The 22184-nt window shown below is 34.1% G+C and overlaps 1 protein-coding gene across 2 annotated transcripts in view; it reads right to left on the bottom strand.

Moving 5' to 3' along the window:
* pan (transcription factor pangolin) overlaps nucleotides 1–22184 on the bottom strand; it is a 61721-nt gene that overhangs the window by 14046 nt on the left and 25491 nt on the right. The window contains exons 5-6 of one of the 2 annotated variants that reach the window (XM_088231288.1): nucleotides 19806–20025; nucleotides 19123–19288 (exon numbers count right to left, since the gene is read on the bottom strand). In XM_088231288.1, coding sequence (XP_088087414.1) covers nucleotides 19123–19288; nucleotides 19806–20025 — 386 coding nt within the window. Of the gene's footprint in view, nucleotides 1–17626; nucleotides 17781–19122; nucleotides 19289–19805; nucleotides 20026–22184 lie in introns of both variants that reach the window. The other variant, XM_088231289.1, reaches the window with a different exon arrangement.

Genomic DNA, 22184 nt, shown 5'->3' with positions numbered 1-22184 from the left:
TGTGGGTTCACTTCACGCATAATGGGCGCAATTATGATTAAGTAAATCTAAAAAAATTCATGCAGGTTAGTCAATAATCTATCTACCATCCACCATAGATAGCATGCAGAGGGATATAAAAAAGGGAAAAATGGGGAAAAGGCATACAGACAAATAATGTAATAAATAGGTTTGGTAAATAGTTTAAAACAATCGATTTTCAAGTTCTACACTACAAATAATATAAGTTCAATTAAATTTACTTACAAATGAAACAAAAAATGATTACAATAAATTAAAAACTAAAAATACATTGATATTATTAAAAAATCTTTGTATTTTAAGCAAGAAGCAGAATAGGTTCAGTGTGTTGGAACAAATGACGTAGATATATTTTTTAATTATGGCCAGCTCAAAATAAACAGAAGATAAGCAAAATTATATATTACAGTATTCAATAATGATTATGTTTAAAAAATGGTTTAGCAATGTCGGCAGCCGACCGAAATAAGAAAAAAAACGGCGGAAAAATTCAAATGTATGCAGTGAAAAGAAAAATTGGATTCAAGGTTGTTGGGAAAATTAAGTTTTTTTTAAAAATTAAAATAAATTCTATCGTTTTAATCATTTTACCCGAATATTTTAATTTTTATAGCCATTTTTTACGAGTTGTAAAAAACTCCCTATTAGAAAATGGAAATCAAGTTGGGGTAGAAAGGGGTTCGAACCTCGGACCTTTGATCCGTGTGTCCGCAATACTAGCCACGGTATTTCAACCAAGATATTCAATGATCGATATCAATTTCAACCGAGATATTCAATAATCGATATTAATTTCAACCAAGATATTCAATGATCGGTATTAATTTCAACCAAGATATTCGATGATCGACATCAATTTCAACCAAGATATTCAATGATCGATATCAATTTCAACCAAGATATTCAATGATCGACATCAATTTCAACCAAGATATTCAATGATCAATATTAATTTCAACCGAGATATTCAATAATCGATATTAATTTCAACCAAGATATTCGATGATCGATATTAATTTAAATAAAAAAATATTTAATATTGTCCCTCGTACTTTACGAGAGAAATAAAAGACGAATGATAATAAAACCACGAATTTGGAATTACAAGTGACCGGTTTCATCACTTTCGCGGCATCTTCAAGGCTGGTATATTGATTATAAAATGAAATGGAAATGTACATTTTTTGGGTGATCCCATGTTCATTGGCTTCGTTCCGACTTTTCGGCTACCATTACAGGAGCTATCTTCAGGGTAAACTGTGTGTTCCCGCACAACAAAGGGCACTGGGCCGACGAACAGTCAGCAGTGGACGTCCAGGACGTCGAGAACCTGATACCTTGCAAAGCAGGCAAGCGTGGTTAAGGCTCTCAAGAGGCATCCGCAGTATATGGCCTAGCCAACAGTATCGCCTCCGCTTGAGCCGCGTCCGTTCTCTAATTACTTCATTCCTCATAAAGTCAAACCACCGCACACCCAAGATTCTTCTGAGACGCTTTTCTCAAAATTCTGAATTTTGCTGTTTTGGGCTCTAGTGAGGTGCCACGATTCGCATCCGTAGAGGAGAATAGGTGTTACGCTGGCATTAATTATTTGTCCTTGCTGTTTTTGCATAAATATGTTTAATTTTATGATGAAGATACCAGTTGAAGATGTCGCGGAGGCGACAAAACACGTCGCTGGTTATTCCAAATTTGCGTCACCCGAATTTAATTTCTATAATAAATTTAAATGTTGGGAAAATCCAGCAAGCCGACGCGTTTCTTGACAACTCCGCGGCCTCGATTATAATGGAAAATTAAAAGAGTTATCTTCAATCGTCTAAAACAGTGGTGTCCAACCGAATTTGCACCAAGAGCTACCTTAAAACCATTGCCATCTTCCCGGGCACAGCCTAGTTTCACTTCAATCTTAACTTTTCAAGGCCCGTTTTACTCATCCTACATTATGTATTCTACTGATGTAGACTGATATTTATATATAATTAATAAAATGAATAAAATAAATTTATACAGTCAGGTAAAATAAAAGAATTTTTTATTTTGCAACGCCATAATCTTGAAGCAGAATGCAGGAAAGATGGAATATCCTTAACAGATATCCACACTGTAGTTAAAAGTAGTTATCACGCGCCATTGTTCTTGGACTTTGCAACAATAGTGGTTGGACTCATAAAGGTAATAAACCAAAATCAGTGATCGAACATCCCATTTCCAAGACAAACAAAAACGATTTTTTCCGAGTATCTTAGCCTTGTAAATGACACGTAAGGCTACTAAATACAGGGGTCCAAATATATATATGTATATAAAAATAAAAAAAAACGTCATAATAAAGCACATTCGTTTTATATACAGAAAACATACAGAAAAAATATTTTAATGTCATATTTGACTATGGTCGAACTTGGTTATTATTATTATGGATAACTTATATAGCGCCATTTTCGTAATAAAATACCTCAAGGGCACTTTACATAGTGATTCTATTGTTAAATTAATTTAATTGAAGCTTTTAAATTTGTAATTTAATTAAAACAATTTATTTTGTTGTCACATGCTACGGATTTATTCAAATGATTTAGAGAACCAGTGGGTTTTAAGTTTTTTACGAAACATCACTTCACTTTCACAGCCTCGCACCTCTGCTGGGAGAGCATTCCATGCCATAGGGCCTGCGACCGCAAATGCGCGTTCACTAAATTTAGTGCGCTGTTTGCGTAGAGGTATAATAACTTTTCCTCTCGCCGTAGACGTAGCTGATCTAATCGCGAGACGCCTGTCAGCTAGTTCATCTGGAATGCATAGTTCCCTTAGATGTTCCGGAGCAGAGTTGTGCAGTGACTTATACATAAGCCAACAGAGTTTGTATTCGACCCTCTGTGGAAACTGTGGTTAATACGAGGAAGATGGGACCACTTGAATTTGCTCGTTATAAGCGTTACTCGTTATACCAGAGAAAAGTTTTATTATACAATCGCTATTGCACATTGTCACTAAGTAAACAAGTAAATACATATGTGTACATATAATTCATTCAGAATTTTTTACAGGATTATGTTTTAAGTGATCTGGTCTAGAACTCATTTGATATCACCCACTTGTAATGTTTATTGTGTATTGAAATAAGCCTAGAATTTAAAAAATCTAAAAAAAACAGGGTGAAAACCCCCGAAACAAGCATGTCATTCATAAACTACAAAAGCAGCTGCTGCATTGACATGTTTTCATACTTTTAAACTACTTTTAATTACTTATATTGTATATGTGTCATTAATTTTGAAGATGTTTTTAAATTGACTTAAATTTATTTTCTTATTTAAAGATTCTTCTCATCGTTTCTTTGAATCCCTTAAAGTATGTATGTGTATATTTATGTTTTTCCTTTTTTAAAAAATGTTATTATTATTTTATTTTATTTTTTCATGTGAGCATGTTTTTCATTCTTTATTTTAATTCTTAGCTTTTAATTACTTTTACAAATTTCCTTCATTTTTTTTACTTTGATTTAAATTTTCAAACAACTTCTATTTATGTTTTTTTCCTTCTCTTTTTTGTACTTTAATTAATAACCTTACATAAAATTACTTTATAATATGGAAACTTCACTGGTCCATTAGAGTTAAGTCTAATTGTGTAAAATATAAAACTATGTAACTGTACTGTATGTTTCCTAAATAAAAGAAAATAAAAATAAAAAGCAGCTGTAAATTGTAACAATGTGCCGAACCGGCACTTACTAAGTTCACAAAGCTTGGATTTTTTTAAAACCATGTGTGTTCATTTTTTAATATTGTCTGCAAAAATCCAATTAGGTACTTAGACACTTATACCCGTATGCAGAGACAAAACTTAAGGTGAGGAAAGTACATTCTAATTTCAAATGCAGAGAATAACCCGAAGGTTATAGCTCGTTATAATAGTGAATAATTGAACGAAGAAAACCATGAACTAAAATGTCAACTAATGTTTCCTAGTTACATCCGAGATCTCGCTATTTCCGTGATCGTTATAACCGAGTTCGACTGTATTTACATTTTCGGATAATTTCCTAAAATCCGGTTGCTCCGATGTGCATGCCAAAATGATGTTGTTTTTACATGCTCGTCAGTCAACATGTTGCTGTGTTTGTTTTTGATTATTTTCAATTGGGAGAAATTCTATCCATCTTTTTGTTTGCGGGCGCCTAAAATATGGGTCGCGGGCTACCAGGCGCCCGCGAACTACCGGTTGGAGACCACTGAGACTTTATAGACATAAATTAGGATCGAATTTTCTTTCTGTACGAAAATGTGTCGATTCTGGTATGAAAATTTTAAGTTCTTCGACATAAAATGACACATGTTTTAAAAAAAATACAATCTACTTTTACATATTTAGTTAATCTTATAACTGAAACACTCCAAAAAAGAGACTATAGTCCTTAAAATGTAACATAATTCGAATGACAGTTGTCAGAAAAAGTGACGACATAACTTTGTAGTAACAACAAAGGAGTTATTTATATTGACACACGAAAAATCATTTGTATCTGGCGTGTTAATTTATTTTTTTATTACAATGCTTGAAACATAAATCAACATTAATATATAAAATCAGCTTTAAAACAAAAAAAAAAACTAAAATAAACATAATTATTAACGACGTTCTTACAAGGTTACATCATTTTGCAAAAACGTTACAGATGGGACAAATTGATCTATGTAAATTGGTCGAATAAAAAAATAATTAATTTGATTTTGTTCATGAAAAAAGTATAAATGTCTCATTTTTTGGTGAATAATTGTGTTAAACACACTATAATAGGCTTGTTTTTGCGTTTTTTATATCAATTTTTGGAAACAGAGTTTCATGATTGCGTGAAATAACTGACAAAATCGATTTGATCAGTGATTAGTAATTTCCCATCACTAATGAAATTAGTTTGACAGCTGTCATTCTAATCAAGCTTTATTTTAAGGACTATAGCTATTGTGCTTGGAGAGTGACTTACACTGTTATAGTTATTTATTAATTTGAAGTTATGTAATTTCGAACAAAAACGAGAAAAAAAAAATGAAATAAAGAGAAAAACATAAAGTATTAAAACAGTAATACTAATTTTAATAGAAAGCTGTTTTTACGCGGGTTAATGATTTTTTTCAGATAAACGTCGTTTTGCGCCCGTTCGATTTACGCCGATTTACAATTACGCCGGTTCGTGCCGGCGTGGGATTCCCCGGTTTGGCCGATATCAGACGACAGTAGGCGCCGCGATTCTAATAGCAGACACACTTTTACACGTTGTTTTATTATATTACCGTGTACGCAAGCAGCCTATTGTGTGTGTGAAATTGTTTCCGAGTTAGTTTTCGTTTTGTTTTTAAGAAAAATAAAAACGTACGATTATATTTTTTATTTTATTATTATTAAAAATAAAATAATATTCAAATATTTGTAGTTTATGCTATGATTCTGCAAGAAAAGAAGCAACAATCAAAGCAAATGAAATTGGATACTTTTTAAAAAAAAGTGTAAGAATTTAATTTAGTACCGACGGACTGGTGAGTTAGTATTTATTGTAAAAAAAAATATTATTTATAACAAGAGATTATTATTTATTTTGTAAACGAATTTAAACTGTATTTTTAAATACATTTATAATTTATTTAAAATAAATATAGGATATGTATTAAATAAACATGTTAGATTGTTTAAATTTATTCCAACAAAGAGGTAAAACATTATTCAGAAGAGAATGTGAAGTCTAGGCATTTGCAGGGCTTATGACCTGTCATTGGCTGGTTTAAGTGGCCACTTTACACACTGTGTAACATTCACCACTCTACCCATGTTTAAACATCCACATTTCCTCAACTCTTTCATCTGTTGACTTTTGTGAAGTAAAGGAGCTGAAACCTTTATCATGCGGGTGAGATTCATCCGGCTGAACCAAATCACCTACCAGGCAACGCCTGAAAACAATTTTCCAATTAGATTGTTCTTAGAATTTTGACACGGGACCTAAACTTATATCTTCCATTATATTTGTGTTCATTTAACGCCGGTGTCTCTCGGAACGGAACCCTGGCGCAAAACGACGTTTACCTGTATTTATAAAATTTTCAATTTCTACAAAGTATATATTTGATTTTATTTCATTGACATACATTAAAAGTATAGTAAAATCGCGGTATTCAGTTTAAACACTCTCCTGAAAAAATGCTGGTCCGTGACATTTAGGGTTTTCAAAACAAGTTTTTCAATTGAAGATAACTCCCCTTTGTAATAAGAGCCCTGGGGTGGTGTTCTGAACGCAAAAGCGCGCGTGGAAAACGTATTTTCAACGCGAATTTACGTACTAAATACACGCTAACAGAGCGATCTCATCGCGCGCAATTCCGTTCAGAATACCAGCCCTGGGGGGCATTTACAAACACTATATTCACCGGTACATCTCTAGACGGTACAAATAAAAATCGATATTTATGTACGAAAGTTTGAAAAATCCAGAAATGTCGCAATTAAAAAATATTTCTTAAATCTTTTCGATAGTGATAATTATTAATATAGTTTATATAAGATGGTGTTTTACGTTTCTTATACAATAATGTTTTCTTTTTATTTCGGATGTATTAATTTGTATGATATTATATATTTTCAAAAATATGTTTTTTATTATGTACGGTTCCAAATGAATTTCTAATAACTCCTGGGAGTAAAATATGTCATTTTTGTATTATATGTTTTATAAATAATAAAAAAAATAAAAAACAAAATAAAGTTGTGTGAAAGTTCAAAGCGTCTTCGTCGGTAATCTGTAATAGGGAAATATCACGTTTTATTTTTAAAAAAATAAGGGGCTATGAAATACTGTGGAATAAAAAAAATGTACTTATTAGAAGCATAAAAATCTTTTTAAATTTCCGCGAAAACGGTTCATTGCATTAGCCACGCCCCTGATACGTTACGGTTCTGTTAAATTTTGATCTTCGTTCGTGACCGTTTAAATTCAAATAAAATACCGTCACGAATTTTGACGTCACAATCGTCAAGGGCAAACTCGTGTTTTTGTAGATATATTTTTTAACAATTTTTTTTTATTATGTATGAAAACTCACAATCAATAGATTTTTAAAACATTATTAATTTTTCTAAGTCCATTTTACACGTTTTTATCGGTATTCGTAGTATGTGATATTTCCCTATTAAACCAGTTTAGAAAATTCGGTAGTCAGATGGCAGAAGGGACCATCTGTATTTTTGTCTATGTTTTAGTTTTCAAAAGTTTTAATTAATATTTATTACACGCAGATTTTTTTTTTTTAATCAGCGTCATTTAGAATGGTAATTTATTATTAAAATGCAACGCTAAAATATTTGAGTTTGTGGATTAAAGTCTTGAAATTGAGACGTATTTCAGCTCTCCTGAACATTTTTGAAAATTACGGATGGTCCCTTCTGCCATCTGACTACCGAATTGTATAAATATTTCATTTTTCATACAGAAAACTAAATTTTACTTTGAAGATAATATTGAAGATAAACGTCAACTTCCCATTGTAATACGGGCCCTGGAAACGATAATGATTTCAGTCCGTAGCATATTAAAAATACAGTAAAAATTGCCTAATTTTATAATATATTTTTTTTCTTGCTAAAAACATTGCTTTTTCTATCATATTTGTCGTAATTTGTATTTGTTTCAATATCTACAGTACTATTTATCTAAAATACAGAACCAGCCGATGTTGCTGTACTATCAAAATATGACACGCATTCAAAAGATACATTTTTAGCTTTTATTTGCTAATTGCGGGTTTCTTACACTCTCCGTAATTTGACGCCGATAAAGCTAGGGTTTCCTAGGACAGCGGTGCCCGTATTTTAACGGCCGTAGTGAACGGTGATGCGGTGGATAACCGCCGTAACGGTGACTAGAGTGTGGTTTCCTAGGAAAACGGTGTTATCAACACCATTTAACACCGTTTCCCTAGGAAACCACTCTCTAGTCGACGTTACGACGGCTATCCACCGCATCACCGTTCACTACGGCCGTTAAAATACGGACACCGCTGTCCTAGGAAACCCTAGCTTAAGTGAGTAATATAAATGAACTAAGCCGAAAAGTTCGAAGTAGTGTAGGATAAGTCAGAAAGATGCATTTGACTTTTTCCCGAAGTGCCGAATTTTCAAGCATACGTTAGATAATGTTAGTAAAAGTAATTTTTCGTTTTTACTAGTACATTTGTCGTAATGGGTGTAAAATTTATTAACGAAATGTAAAAAATATTATTTTGAACAACAGAGTATGAATGATGTTTATATTATTTTTGTAAAATTAATGTAATAATTCGTAAAAAATAAATTTTCAAATTAAAAAAAAAAACAAAAAAAAAACTATTCACAGCAGAACTAGAGTCTATCATATTGCCTAGCACCATTGTTTTAATAATGTCTCTTAAACATTACTCTATAAAAAAATGATCATATTTGCGTATAAAAATATTTAGTAATTGATTTTTTAATTTTTTTGCTAATTGAGGGCACCGGAAGCAAAGATAGCACCTCCAAAAAAAATAATATTTTGTTATGTCATTCTGTAGTTAATCAACTTAATTTTTATAAAAAACATTAGTTGAGTTGCAAATGTACGAGTAGTTTAAAATCATACTTCCGATGGTATGTTTGGAAGCATAGCAATATCCATCAGCTATTTTATTCGACCAATGACAGGCTTGAGATTTAAATTTTTAAAATGGCCGTGCCATACAAATATTCAAAAAGTTTTTTGAATTCGTGTTTCTATTAAAACTAATTTATTAGTATCTTAAAGTTTAAGTTCAGAGAAAATAACTCTCTTTGGCATTAGTGTAGCAGTTTTTATTATTTTTCTCGAAAACACCAAAGCGGGAGTTTGCTTTCTTTGCTTCCAATGCCCTCAATTATAAGTAGCAAAAAAAAAGATTTTTAAATTTTGAATTCTCGCAAAAACGATCATTCCATTGGCCACGCCCCTAATACGTCACGATTCATGTTTATTTGTTCCTAGCCATTAAAATTTGTTTAGAACATTATCACGAATCTTGACGTCACAACAACCAAGGCCAAACAAGTCGCGTTTTTCTGGTAACGTATTTTAATTTTTTTTTAAATTACATTTATATCTGAAAACATTTCTCCACAACATCTTTATTTTATTTTATTTTATTTTTTTTTTTTTTTGTATAAATTTTTGTTTTTTTTTTCAATATACGTAAGAGGTAAAACAATTCAAAAAAATAATTTTGAAAAACAATTAATTATTCTACATCCGTTTAATATATTTTTATCGGTATTCGTAGTATGTGATATTTTCTTAATGCTTCAATTATTTATCATCATCATGCCTTTCCCACACCTAATGGTGCTTAGGGCACTGCATTGGTACACCAATCGCAGCGTATCTTGAACCTTTTTGCTCCTGACATTAAGGTAAAATGATCAGTCTTACGCTTCAGGTACCAGTCCGGGGACTATGAAATATTCTAGTGTAAAGACACCCTTTAAAATAAGTATTTCATGTCAGTCGCTACAGAACGTGCTGCTAACCTTTTTCCTATATTCAGGCAGATGAAGAATACAGTTCTGTATATGAAATAAACCCAGAACACAAGACGAGCGTTTTTGACTTTTGACTTTTTTTTTATAATTTTTTTTATTTAAATTTTTCATTGATAAACCCTTTTAACAAAATATTTTTACTTTTAAAATTTACATTCTTCTGTTAATAATAATATTTTTAACATCTTTTCAACATCTTCTATGAGTCTTTTTTTAAATTTTGTCTGGTAGTTTATTGCATAATTTCATTCCCTAGTTTATTAGTCTCGATTGTCCTTTTCTCGATTAAGAAGGTTGTATACGATATTTTTCTGATATTCTCGTATTGTGTCCATGTATACTACAGTTTTTTTCAAGTTTCTATTCTTCGTCTACAATTACATCAGTGGCTAATTTATGAATAAATTTTAACGACAATGTTTGATTATGTCCAAATGCTTGCAGACTGGCTGGATTTCCTCCCTAGGGAGTTGTTCATGTTTAAATTTATTTCAACAGAGAGGGAAAAAATTTTGAGAAGGGAAATGTGGATGTTCAAACGTGGGCAGAATGGTGAATGTTACACAGTGTGTAAAGTGGCCACTTAAACCAGCCAATGACAGGTCATAAGACCTGTAAATGCCTAGACTTCCATATTCCCTTCTCAAAAATTTTTCCCTCTCTGTTGAAATAAACTTAAATTTTAACGATTCTAGTTTAAAGAGTTCAGTTACATTTAATAGTTTAGTTTGTTTAAAAAGTTCTTTAGTTGCTGTCAGATAGCGTAGGTCATATACTAACTTTGATATTTTATTTCGCTGTCTTTGTAGTCTGTTTATGTAATTTTGATTTCCTGTTCCCCATAGTAGTTGCAAATAACATATTTTAGTTTTTACATAGACTACATACATTTTTTTACCTTTTTTGGAACAAAGTTTTTGCTTTAAAAAAAAAGACTCGATAACGTCGCCACTTTGCTAATTAAATTGTTGATATGAATTGTCCGTGTCAATTGTCTGTCTATTGTTAGTCCTAAGTATTTAACATCTTCCATTTCTTATATAAATAAAACACGAGTGATACTTTAATCCACAAATTTGGAATATTTACTTACATATAACTTTGAATTATCTATCCTTACCTCTGTTTTGTATAAATACATTTAACTCTTTAATAAAGATACCAGTCTCGAAGATGTCGCGAAAGCGATGAAACCGGTCACTGGAAATTCCAAATTTGTGGGTTAAAGTATCACTCGTGTTTTATTTGTATAATAAATTACAATGAACTTCCATCAAGAATTTTCACTTACAAACTTAAATGTTTTAGATCTTCAATTTCAGTTAGTCGTTCATTATTTATGTAAGCATCTACTTTATGACATTTTTTTCTAGATTCGAAATGGATAATATTGCATTTTTTTTCATTAAGTGTAAGTAAGTTTGTGTTTATCCATAAGTTAACACAGTCGAGTCTTCCTTTATATCATTGTTTGTTAATACGTCTGTCAGATTTTTATAGAATAGTCCAATGTCGTCAGCATACATAATATTTTTTCTTAATAATAAATAAATAACTCTCGACTCGATATCTGCTCTCAGATACCTTATTCATAAAAATATATTATTCCTTGTTGAGTGGTTGGCGCTTTCGCCTCATTTTCAAAGTTCTGGGTTAGATTCCTGGCAAAGCGAAGTATTGATTTAAAATGTTATTTAAACTGCAATATTCTATTTTTCCTGGACTGGCGCCTGCAGCGTAAGACCGAAGGCGTACCTTCACGTAAAAGATGATCGAAATACGATTATTTGGTTTGCTAACGCAATACCCTATGCACCACTGGGTTCTGAAAGGGGAACGATGATGACGATCAGGTTGATGCGTTTTTTCGGGTAGAAGTTATGGCGTCCTTATTTAAAAATAATAAACACGTAAATTAAAATAAAATTTTATGTTAAAGTAAAGTGGACAGCTTAAAATTATCACTTTTCGAATGCTATGTAATTATGAGGTAATTATTTTAAACTACTGACTAGCGAAGTGCGAGCGCACTTTTATCTCTGCGAAGGGTGGGGGCGAGTTTCCTAATACCGAAAAAGTGCCTAAAAACAGACATACCGAATAATCGGACGAAAATTCTGACGGAAAATAAATTGGAGATTTGCGATAAAAATGCGGTATTATACAAAAGTTCATTTATATATATATTTTTTTAAATTATGTTTTTAAAATGCTGCCGAATATCGTGTCGTTGAAAATTTTGTCGAAAATTCAAACACATCATATTACATTACATTACATATTTTTATTTGTACGAAATATTCCCAATCAGCAAAAGTGATGGTATGAGGGGATATTATATATAATAACAATAGTTTTAATAAAAAAATCGATTTAAAAAAACATCACATATTACTCGTAACAGGGGGCTGTTAGAACTGTTTTATTTAGGTGTTTTTTAAGTACGTATATGTTTTGAATATTTTTAGGTCATAAAAAAGTGAATTGTAAAAATTGATTGCTGTATATACAAAACTGTTTCTTTTTATGTTAGTCCTAGGTTGTTCGCAAGTTAAATAATTTGACGCTCATGTATTTATTTTATATATGTTGTAGTTTATTATATATAAAATTTAATATTCGTCTTTATTTTATTCTTTTTCATCTTAAATATCATTTTTATTTTTTCTGTGTAGATTAATTCCTATAGATCATAATTTCCTTTCCGCACCTAATGGCGCATAGGGAACTGGATTGATACACCAATCGCATATTCACTAACATCAACAGATGAAAGAATTGAAGGAATATAAATGTTCAAATATGGGCAGAATGGTAAATGTTACACAGTGTGTAAAGTAGCCACTTAAACCAGTCAATGACAGGTCATAAGCCTTGAAGATGCCTAGACTTCTGTATTACCTTCTCTAAAATGTTCTTCGTTTCTGTTGTAATTGTACTAAAACTCTTTTAATTGTACTAAGTAACTTATTGCAAATTGGTCGTTCAGACAAAAATAATTTAAAATAAATCTAAAAACAAAGAAATTCGGTCAGTTTTGTTCGATTTTCGGGCGAAAATAAGACGCCCCAATTTCGAATAAAGGTCCGTTTTCCCTAAAACGCCTGCTGCGTACAATGTATTAAAAAACCTAATTAAAAGACTGCGTTCGTTCCTACCTGTGCATACATAATTCTTGGGAATTCTGAACATACATGCGCACCTGTCGGCTAATTAACCAATGATAATTACACCCGAGAAGGTAAAACGAAGCTTAATGACAGGGTGCTTATTAATGAATTTAAAAAAACCTCTTGCAAGTTATCGGCAAGAAATTCAATTAGCTATGAAATAAAACCCAAGAACTACGCTTTACCAAACTACACGTTCCAAAATGGTACACATCATCTGCCTGTTTTGAAATTTGATCAAAAATAATTAGGCCACGGTGTAAATATTATTAATCTTTGTAAACAGGGAAAACATTTTTGAAAGGGGAACATGGAAGTCTAGGCATTGACAAGGCTTATGACCTATCGTTGGCTGGTTTGAGTGGCCACTTTACACTCTGTGTAACATTCACCATTCTCCCTACATTTAGATATATTTTGTTGCCCTTTAATAATAAGGAATATTTTTGGGTTTTTCAAATTTATTATTTCCTTTTTTAATTGCTATAAAAATAAAAAAAAACATATTATCTTTTACAGAATATTACACAGTGCATAAAGTAGCCACTTAATCCAGCCAACGACAACAACGAGGGATCGCATTTCGACAGCATTCAACCTACTTGCATCATCATTTTCCCAATTCCATACTTCGCTCCCATACATTAGATTTGGCACTAGAACTCCGCTGTGAACTGCTAGTTTAGCCTCCTGCGATAAACATTTGTTTGCCAAAGTAGATTTCAGTGCACCGTTCACCCTGTTCCCGGCACCCACCCTCCTTTTAACATCTTTCTCGGCCTCTCCGTCCCTAGTAAACATACTTCCCAGATACACAAATTCTTCTACCTGATTCAGAATATCTCCGTTCACGCTGATCTCACATTTAGTTATATTTTCATCCCTTTCAAAAACCATCACTTTTGATTTATCAATATTCATAAGCAAATCGCTTAAACATAAACACCCTTTTACATATTAATACGCACGCACACATTTTAAAATTTACCATAATTTAATATGTATGTATGATTTTTGTTTAGAAAATTAGCTGGTCTGTCTGTAATTTAATCATTGTTGACTGTATGTTTCTGTAAAATAAATAAATATATATTTTTTATCAATATTCCTACAGAGATGAGGTAGAATTTTTTTCAAATTCAGGATTATCGATATTCGAGCGTTTACATGGCTTATGACCTGTCATTGGCTGGGTTGAGTGGCCACTTTACGTTTTTTACAACATTCCCCATTCCGCTTATTAGCGAATATCGACATTGGTACCATTTTGATTCTTGTATATATCTTATTAAATGAGAAAGCATTCACTAGCGTGTTGGAGAACCATCTATGTATTGATATTGAAGTTAAGTATTTTTAATTAGCATATTACTTTATTTTATGTATTTAAGACTCTTCCGAGTTAAATTAAGTACTAGTAATCGCCTGCAGATGATTCTGCAATTTATTTATACTTATATTTTGACCAGATCTTATTACAAAACATTATTTTTTGGTATGTGTATTTTTGTACATACACAAATCTGGATTTCTCCCGATGGGGAGTAGGTATATATTTTATAAATAATAAATATATTTAAATATTTTTTTAAATATTTATAATATTTCAGAAGTGTTGTGTTTTCCGTTAGCGGTATATTTAATTAAATTTAATTAGACATTTTTTTTAATATTTTTTTTTGATGCACATTTACTGAACATCTCAAAACAAAGCCAGATGGACAAGATGAACTTTGGAAATGAGCGACCCAATTATAATAACACATTTTACATACAAGCCGTATTAGTTTCTTCGTTCTTATCCGCATCTCATGGTGCTTAAGGCACTGCTTAGCAAAACGTCAGCTATCTACATTGATCATATGCTACTAAAATGACGACAATGTGATACGTTTCCGTGCAGGGAATTCTTGTCGCGAAAAAACATATTTTAAATTAATATTTCACGTTGGCTTGTCGGGAAGCGAACCCTGGATTTCATGCACGCTAGAAAACATAACATGACTACTACACCACCGAGGCGGACACTTAAAAAATACTTCGTGTAATAATTTCCGAATTACGTCATTTAAAGGAGATTATCAAATTCGCGTGTTAGCAAAACGCGCGAGATAAGTATCTACATATTTTGTCGAATTGCATGTCGATATGGCTTGCAGATGTTTAAAAGTTAATTATTGTATGCAGCCGTTTTTACCAAGTGTACACTTTGATTCCTCGCTAAAAGGTGCGTCTGTACTCGAGGGAGCCCTATCCCACTTTTTCAGTCTGACAAGAGGTTCAATTTTTATGTTCCCAATGGTTATTTCGGCAGCGTCGGGACAGACTGCTTTACCTCCCGGCTTCCAGAACCAACCTGCCTCTGGTTGTGCCGGTCGGAAGAGTTCCACTTTGATCATTTTTGAGGTCTACATCTTTCACATCAACGAAACTGTGTTTAAGAGGCAAATACTCTTGCCATTGAAGAGTATTATACATCCATAATATCGAGCCATTGCTTAAGGGTCTGGCCTGGTATATTGTGCCAATTTACACCTTCAATATTTCGTTTTATTTGTACTGTTATTTTGGTCTAATAAATATGAATTTAATTAAATTTGGCGCCTGTTCACGTGTGTATAGCTGGAGTGTGATCGTAAAATTAACTATAGAAGCTATCATTTTCATAGATTCGACCGTCGGAAATTTTCATCATTAATTTTAAATCCTTTATTTTCTAAATTAATTTTCAGAAAAACATTCTAAATATTCTCATACTGATTTAATTTAATTTAATAATAAAACCAATGTTTGATACCCCTGATCTACTGAAATTGATTTCATTCTATGTACCACCTAGATTAAGCAGAACATATACAATATTTTATTGTCAAAATTCTCGAACGGTAGCTCAATATAACTCACCTATTGTTAGATTACAGAATACCGGCAATGAATATGCATCACATTTTGATATATTTAGTTTATCTCTGCCTAACTTAAAAAATAAAGTGACCAACATATTTTTATCAAAAAGAGCAAACCATCTTCAGAAGATTGGGTTGGAATAGTTATAATTTGATTGATTAATGTATTTTGTTATTGTATAATTTCTTTGAAATATGTATGTATTTCAAGTAATTAATAATGTGTATAGTATGAGTATATTCATATTTCATACTCGATTTTTTTTATTTTTAATCTTTTTATTTCTAAGCACTCTTTATACCACATATATGTAAATGGCAGAAATGCCGTATATAAATAAATAAATAAATAAATAAAATTTAATAGATCTGTACAGAGGTAAATAAAAACCGGTCTGTATCCTTGTAATTGATACGTGGAAAGGCCGTTTTATGCGTTTGTAGCACCTGTAACTTAGAATCGTAAAAATGTATTACGGTAATTTTAACAATTTTACGCGTAATGAAAAAGTTTGAAGTGCTGAAGATCTGTTTGTTTAAAATTGGAGCACTGACCGTGGACCGAAATAAGACTTTATAATATTTCTTCGGAGAGCGTATCACGAAGCATCGTCGATCAAACAAAGCGGTTTACAAAACTATCGGACGAGCGAAAGGAAATGAAAAGCCGGGACAACCATTTGAAGGGGGCCGAGAGAGATCAAGATCAAATCGACAAAACAAACAAAAAGGACTTGAAAAAAGTCAAACAATACTCGAAGGGTAATGAAAAATAAAGGAAGTTAAAAGGCAAGGTGACGCTACTCTTCTAAACCCAAAAGGCGCGAATGTTTGGCTTCATCGAGCTGGAGGGAAAGGAGCGGGGAGGAGGAACAGTGCAGGGTGATGAAGGGATCGTTTAAGTGGAAAATTATACAAAAAGAGCTCCTCGAATCCGGCTAATTGTGAAGCTACAGAAACGCAATGTCCTACAAGCCTTCGCAACCGTTGTTATCACTAAATGAAAGAATATGTTTGGAAAAGGGAGGTAATTTGGTAAGATTGAGTTCAGGACCAGCTTGATGCGTGAATGTTACTAGAGCGCAAAGGAGTTGACCATGGAGAAGTTAATTCCAGTTGGATTACGGAACTAATTTACACCGCGGAAATATTCTAACAGAGCAGCGGTGCTTATCCGGCGTCGGGACGTCAAGTCCTGCAGAAACCCGTCACGTTCTGTTAACTTTATTCTACGTTTCAAATTCTTATGATACTTCGCAATTCAAAATTGCACTAGGCTACATTTTCCCATTACCAGCATGCTTTGTCAAAATTAAAAGTAAAAATGAGGATATCATCACAACTGATAACATGTCGAGTAATCTCTCGCTTTGCCCTGGAGTGGAAAGACAGTACTCGACAGTCAAATAATGCATTTCGAGTTTATCGATCCCGAACGGATAATGCAAGCCGTTCGCGTTCTTCGTAGAATCTACTGTGGGCTAAAGAGCGCCGTGGATAGATTCTAAGAAGAACGCCGGGGACGAAAGTCGCACTCTCGCGGGGTGACCGCGAGATAACACGACCAAGCTGACGTCGTCCGATAACCGCACAGCGGACGACAGTCTAAAGCCGTCTGTATGCTCCGCAGCGAGTGCTAAGTGGACCGAGCAATAGGTACCCCAGCAAGAGCCGCGCAAGACGGTTTAGATCGGCGAACGCGCGGACCGTCGGAACACGAGAATGGTCGTGTTACAAATCCGTTAAATCACTACACCCTCAAACCGTTCCTCCTACTTGAGCTTGGACAACTTGAGACCAAAAGGCTAAAAGATACGAAGCGATCAACAGTGCTATATTGCTACAACTTCCTAATGTGGAGATGCTCTTAGTGGGGAGGAGGGGCGGGAGGGACAATGCGGGGTGTGCTGGGTGGACGGGATGGTCGAGGGCCGGCGTCAAGGGCAGTACCTCCATCGGTTGTCTCCTGTTTTCGCTTCCTCTTCTTGCCCCTTTGGGTGTTAGCCCTAGAAGACCAATCTGGGTATAGTTGCATGTGGAGCTGCCGTTCCCTGCGCGCTAGCTCGTAATATTTGGCCTGTTCCTCACGCCCCAGCGCGTGCCACTGTCGCGTTATATGAAAAGAAAATCACAATCACAAACACCTGCCGCACTTGTCGGTCTATCCAGGGAGGGCAAATACTCACGCATCGTATCGATCCATCAGAAATCATAATAGAGGAGTGATAAATATAAAATAATAAGTAAGTGTTCTGACATAAAACAAGAAGTATAAAACATCCGAGAACGAGGTATGCCTATTCTAGGTGGGTTATCCTTCCCGCCGCTCTGGAGGCTGTAACAGTGTGTAGATCGTATCGCAGTCGATACGCGCAAAGGGGTGCTAGAAAAACAGCCTTGTTCAAGGACACGGTGTATCGATCGAGCTCCTCAAATTGTTCACCGGTAATTTTGATAAAATTTTGTTTGGAATGGTTATAAATTGGCCAATTGTTTGAACGTGGGGTGAAAAATTTTGAACCTATTCTGCGTGTCCGATGTTACGACACCTTGAAAACCGATTGCTCTTACATCCTACGGGTTGGAGTGTGAGGGACTAAAGGTAACTGTCACGATCCACTGGTACATCACACACTAACCGACAAGGCCTAGACAATAGGACTCCTCGCGGGGAAGTCACAACCGCCGCTCGCACCGCGCGCCGCGTACCGACCTCTCGAGTGCGAGCCTCCGCTTGTGTCTTCCCCGAGGCAACAAATACTACTTCGCCACCTTTGTTTAGTCTAGATTAATGGAAAGCGTTGCGTCCCCGGTGACAGTGTTATTTCGAAATGTGTGAGTAACAAATGCGACGCAAGGCACCCGCGCACACTGTGAACCATCACTCCCGCTTAAGTCCGGCAGCTGCTTTTCTAGCACGATTAATCGGTGCAGAGTTCCCAGAATGAATAGATTACATCGAAATTAACATCACACCAAGCGAGATTTAATGAAAACCCATAAATTGAACCTCGACACCAACCCAGTTAAACATTGAACACGACAGTCGCCCGCGACACAAAGAGCTAGGTGGATGCTGTGAGATTCCCATCTGAGATACAACTAGCACAAAACAACAGAGATAGAGACAATACACACTCGTAACGGAAAAGAAAACAGAAAGATCAGTAGAAAAATCGAGATAATGTTGTTCGGGTAGGAGGGGACGGGAGTATAAATAAAATAAGAACCCATGGAATGAGGCGCGGTGGACGCAAAGCCGAATAAGGTCACCAAAATGCTTGTTCGGCTTTGGTCCAAAGCGCGTGTAGTGAAACCCATAGAAAGGAGACAGTAATTGATGGGTGGTTTAACATGAGGACAGAGGGAACTTGTTAGCACAATTTCGACTGGGGGATGTTTTAATGTTGGTTTATCGCCTTCGTTCAGCGGCTTAGGTGCTGTACCTCCCAGATCCGCGGGGCTTCGTTCCTTTTTCCGTTTTTTCTTTTTCGACCCATATCCGTAGTTGTCCCTAGCACTCCATCCGGGGTATAGCTGCATATGGAGCTGTCTCTCCTGGCGAGCCTTTTCGTAGTATTTTGCCTGTTCATCTCGACTTAGGGAGTGCCACTGTATCAGCGAGTAGGTAACAAAATAGCTGTTTAGTTATATTCATCGTAAACCTATTTCACCAGAACTTACACAGAAAACATAAAATTCAAGTAAATTTGCTCTCATGCAGAACATTATTTTGGTCTCAGTTTTGCTGAAATGGAATGCATTTTCTTCTTACACTCGTTTACTAAAATAAAAGTTTAATTCATAATGAGAAAAAATAAAATAAAATAACTTATTTCACAGTGCCTTCTAAGTTGATGCTGAAAAGGAAGTATTTTTAAACAGAAACAAAATTATCAACAAAAATATACAAAAGCTAATTACTACTTTAAAAAGAAACTTAATTTTCAATCATAAGATAAAAATTTGAAAAATTTATGTATTTTGAATTCTGATGATAATTTTCAATCATTATCATCCGGAGTGATTTTGATAACCCAAAGAGAAGCACAAGTATCATTTCTGACATATTCAACATTAAAACCATATTTATTAACTAAATAAATTAAGAAATTGTACAGCAACGTACCCGTCGGCCAAGAATTTGGTTGATGGCAGCGCTCTCCTTGAGCGTACACTCCGCCACTACCTTGGCGCGCATTTCCTTCATGTAAAGCATGAAGGCGTTCAGCGGCTTCTTGATATGTGGCTTCTTGTTCTTGTCGTTAGCGGCCCCGGTATTGCCAGCCTGAGGAGTTCCCGGGGCACTACCAGGACCGTCGCTCTTGTCACCAGACTTGTCCAGACCCCTAGAAGAAGAACAAATTGTTAGAGATACTGTCTCCGCTGTTACTGTTTCACAAAAATGGTAAAAAAAAAGTATTTGCGCGTCATTTTCTTTTGATCCGGAGTCCGCGACACTATTCACAGGACCACAACCAGTTCGACGTAACGTGTAACAGTCAAATTGGTACAAAAATATTGTATGCGAATTTTAAAATTCTGAACACACCACACCGTATTTTAATTCAAATTGGCTTATTCAAAAAAGTGGCCTATGTACCATTCGGTGCAGTTTGCACTCGGACTTTCATGCAATTTGAATTATCATCATCATTTCCTTTTCGCGCGCAGGGCTTCATAGATCACTGCATTGGTAAACCACATTCAACGTATTCCGATGATATGTTAAATGAAGCTAATGTGATCAGTTTTACGCTTCAGGTGCCAGTCCAGGAAGAATAACATATTGCATTTCAAAGAACCTTTCAATTCAATACCAGTCAAACCCAGGACCTCATGAATGATAAGCGAATGCGCCAACCACTTTATAATGAAGCGGACATATTTCCACTCGATTTTCTTACTAGGATTCTGCTTCTATTCCACACATAGAACTGTATTCATCATCCGTTCGGGCACAGAACTTTTGCCTCTTTTGGTATAAGTTTTTTTTTGCAACACAACACGCCTTGCGGCGCAATTGGTGTATTACAGGACAGTACACCCAGGGTTGAGAAAAATCACGTGTGTGAGTCAAGTGACTTAACCACTTCACCACGGAGGCCACCTCATATTTAAACATAGTTGAAAAATCAACATTTTCAATTAAATTTTTAGAGAAAGTAATATAAGTCTAGGCATCTACAGAGCTTATGACCTGTCATTGGCTGGTTTAATTAACCATTTTACACACTGTGTAATATTCACCATTCTGCCCATATTTGAAAATCTGTATTCCTTCAATTCTCTCATCTGTTGATGTCTGTCAAGTTAAAGAGCTGAAACCTTTATTAATGCGGATGAGATTCATCTAATTTAATTATTTCACCAAAATACTAGGCAACACCTGAAAATTGTGAATGTTACACAGTATATAAAGTGACCACTAAAACCAGCCAATGATATATATAATCACTAGATCCTCAACACATAAACATCTTAAACAAATACAAACTAATACCACTTTCGGACAAAGGGATTTTGAGTATTATTCAATTAAAATCTATAACCTACTTCCACTATCTATTAAAGCAATTAGTAATGAGAAAATGTTTAAAAAGGCTATAAAAAAATGGATAGTGGAGCTAGGTAGAAGTAAAATGGATTGTCTCATTCGCCCATACCAATGCTGAATCAATTGCTCCACAACTGTATAGCTTATGTTAGGTTTTTGTTGTTTTCGTTGTGTGTTTTGTAATATAAATAATATAGATGTACATAAATACCTTGTTTTTAAAACTGTCTGAATATTTGTTAATTATGTTTGTTTTTTAAGTTAGTCTTCTTTGTTTATTCTCAAATGTAATTTCAAAAAACTAAATTGTTAAGTGTCCTCGGCACGGGAAACCCCAGTGAGGTCACATTGTTTTTATTATTAATTAGTTTGTAAGCGAAAAATATGAATAAATAAATAAATAAAATAAATGTCAGGTCGTTGATGCCTAGACTTCTATATTACCTTCTCTAAAATGTTCTTTATCTCTGTTGTTAATAATAAAAAGATATTTTAGTTTATTTTAGCCAAATCATCCCAGCGTTGTGAGCAATCGACGAAATATTAATTAAATCTTAAATCAAACACGTTTATAACCTTTAATTTTTAATAAGATGTAATTCCAGATTATAGTTTTCGCCATTATGATAATGATTCTTGTTTATTTTATTCGTTTTTAATAGTGAATCTGGCATCATTTAACGGATGCGGAGACGCCATTTCGACGTGTTTATTGGCCGGCTCAAAGGCAGAAATAATTAAAAATAAGTTTCGAAGCTTTATTCGCTTATAGAAATGAATGTTAATGAAAGAAAAATGCAGACTTGTGGATTTAAAAACTAAACAAAAAATGAAATTTATTGCGACAGAGAGGGAGAACATTTCTGACAATGAAATTTTTATTTTATTTTTATTATTATTAATAAAACATATAATACATACAGGGTGTTTTTTTAACCCTGCCACATCCGA

Source organism: Micrasema longulum, unplaced genomic scaffold, assembly GCF_059751315.1.
Source record: "Micrasema longulum isolate JH-2025_06_02 unplaced genomic scaffold, ASM5975131v1 h1tg000869l, whole genome shotgun sequence".
NCBI classification, from domain to species: domain Eukaryota; kingdom Metazoa; phylum Arthropoda; class Insecta; order Trichoptera; family Brachycentridae; genus Micrasema; species Micrasema longulum.
The sequence above is the reverse complement of the archived record's forward strand: the minus strand, read 5'-3'. Positions and strand labels throughout refer to the sequence as shown.